The sequence below is a fragment of the Octopus bimaculoides genome, chromosome 5 (genome assembly GCF_001194135.2).
Source record: "Octopus bimaculoides isolate UCB-OBI-ISO-001 chromosome 5, ASM119413v2, whole genome shotgun sequence".
NCBI lineage: Eukaryota > Metazoa > Mollusca > Cephalopoda > Octopoda > Octopodidae > Octopus > Octopus bimaculoides.
Window position 1 is genome coordinate 36,432,753 of NC_068985.1, and position 2,838 is coordinate 36,435,590.

The window sequence follows — 2,838 nt, forward strand, 5'->3', positions numbered from 1 at the left end:
GTTATCGCCAAGAACTTGTTGACCTCCCCAGTACTGTGCCATGAGAAAATACACTCTGTAAAGTAGTTGGTGATAGGTAGGGCATCCCGTTGTAGAAGCCAATCAGACTGACATATAAGCACAAGTCTATGAGAGCAGCAATTCCTAATAAAAAATGACTCAGATTGTGACAACTAGCCCAACCCATACAAGCTTGGAAAGCAGACGTAATTGAGAATGAGGATTTGTTTATAAGAAAAGGAGATAAGGCAAAAAGAAAGCAACAAAAAAATGGATTAATGTAATATATTTTGTTACGGATGAGGTGTTGGTAAAAATAGAGACAAGTAATAGGAACAGTTTGTTCCTTTAGGTTCTGAGTTGAAGATATTTTGCATCCTTCCTGAATTATGTAAAATAAAAAATACCAGTGAAAGATTGCTTCGATTCCATCATCTGTAACCTATACCGATAAAAATTGGTGTTTTGCATATGTAAAAAATAAATACATTTCGTTCCTTCTGAAAAAATATATAGATACAATATAGTTTAAATATGATAGATGCTTGATCCTTCTTTTGAACCGTAAATACAGTTAGGATGTGAATGCCGATAAATGAGTTTGTCAACGGTAGTCTTTTTATCCATTAGAAATTCATTATAAATAACAATAAATGTATAGATGTACATACATATAGGCACATACTCAATTGAACACGCCATGGATCGCGTGCTACAAGCGGAAGTGAAAAGGACAATGTATATCACATACATTACTCTTTCCTCTTACAATACTTTTTATACATTTTATCACACAAAAACAGGTAAGATCAGGTTCGTCTCCAAAGTTTTAACCATTTACTAATGGTTTTCAATTTCCCAGAAATAACATGGCAGAAAGAAGACAAAATCTGAGTGAGTTTGACGAAATGAATACTTTGTAACCATTCATTTATTCTCTCTCTCTCTTTCATACACACACACACACACGCACATACCCATTCTCACATGCACACACACACACACTTTTTGTCTTTTCTTCGTCTTATAATCCCCTCTTATTTTGTTTCTCTTTTTTTGTTGGAGTTTACTTTTGCTTCTCTGAAAGCAGAAGGTAATTAGAAATAAGTGTACTCCAATAATTTGTGTATCTTTGAATGTATTGCGGATGATGAAATACTTGTTGCTAATTAGTAGCTCTTTAGAATGAAACCGTGTCCGTGCTCATTAGATAAAAGTCTTTGGATCATATGAAACCGTTTGCTCAACTTGTCTGTCTGTTGAGCATCATTAATGCTTTGGAAGTTACATGTTCTCAAGTTCAGCTAAGAACTGAGAGATGATGTTTGCATGAAGAGAAAGTCTCAGCATTTGGGACCGACCGGAAGCTTCACTGCATGCTTTACTCGTGGATGTATCGTTTTGCCGTTGTTGTTCTTTGGCCAGCCGGCCACAGGAGATGTTGGACTGCATTGTTGAAGTATAGGGCCACTTGTATCTACCCAGAACCGGTTTAAAGGATTCGTAAATTGGTGAGCTAAAAGAAATTAAAGCAAAATTTATCATATATTTAGGAATGCGTGTCATAATATCAGAATGATTCTAGACTATACTAGTAGCGTCTATCACTTGAGAAACCGAATTCAGCACTTGTAATCAAATGACGATTTTGGAGCACTGTGAGTTATAGGAGTGATGAGTCTCTGAAGGATACTCTACGTGCTTGTTAGAAATAGATGCTAAACTCCTTCAGGTCGCAACCTATCTTTAATAAAGGTCATTTGGTCAATGTAGTTCCTGATATACAAAAAGACGGGATGGTTACGATGGAAACGCCTTTGATCAGAGAGATATTTTTGAAAAGAGATGACTTGGGGTTAAACAACATTAACAACCAATTTAAAGTTGGATGGACTCTATCGTTGAAAGTTAAGTAATCCTAACGCAATTGTGGTTACAGATTCGAACTACTGACTTCTTTACCTATAGACTTGTTAATCTTCACTCTGGGAAATGGATAGTGATTATATAATGTGTATGTAACTTGAGACTAACAAAGTAGCAGATACGATGGTTCTGTTTAACTGTTGTTGTTGGCACTCCGTCGCTTACGACGTCGAGGGTTCCAGCTGATCCGATCAACGGAACAGCCCGCTCGTGAAATTAACGTGCAAGTGGCTGAGCTCTCTACAGACACGTGTACCCTTAACGTAGTTCTCGGGGATATTCAGCGTGACACAGTGTGACAAGGTTGACCCTTTGAATTACAGGCACAACAGAAACAGGAAGTACGAATGAGAGAAAGTTGTGGTGAAAGAGTACAGCAGGGTTCGCCACCATCCCCTGCCGGAGCCTCGTGGAGCTTTAGGTGTTTTCGCTCAATAAACACTCACAACGCCCGTCCTAGGAATCGAAACCGCGAATCCGCTGCTCTAACCACTGGGCCATTGCGCCTCCACTCTGTTTAACTAAGCTTATCACAAATCCCGAGATCTCTGACTTCTTGAATGTTGGTCGTGACTGAACTGTTTTTCTCATAAACACAATAAACTAAATTTATCTTTTCATGAACCATAAGAGTTATTTACTGTAGCGTTATCCGAATATGCAACATACTTTTCTTTCTGCATAGGAAGCTTCCCTCAGAAGATTTGGTAACTATTCTACAGTAATGTTCATCTATTTCGAGCCTAGAGGCTAACGAAGTAGGAAACTGTCTGGATTTCGAGGTGTTGAAGGAATGCCAGTCTGTTGTAGGATTAACCTCTAGGTTCCACTGGAATTAATTTTAAGTTAAATGTACTGGAGCAACATGAAACGAAGTGCTTTGCTCATAAAAAAAAAAAAAAAAAAAAAAAA

At 37.8% G+C, this 2,838-nt stretch overlaps 1 protein-coding gene across 2 annotated transcripts in view; it reads right to left on the reverse strand.

Moving 5' to 3' along the window:
• Window positions 1–271: 271 nt before the first annotated feature.
• LOC106879153 (uncharacterized) overlaps window positions 272–2,838 on the reverse strand; it is a 50,326-nt gene continuing 47,759 nt past the window's right edge. For both annotated transcript variants that reach the window (XM_052968316.1, XM_052968317.1), the window contains one exon: window positions 272–1,516. In XM_052968316.1, the coding sequence (XP_052824276.1) occupies window positions 1,344–1,516 (173 nt within the window). In that variant the 3' untranslated portion in view covers window positions 272–1,343. The remainder of the gene's footprint in view (window positions 1,517–2,838) is intronic.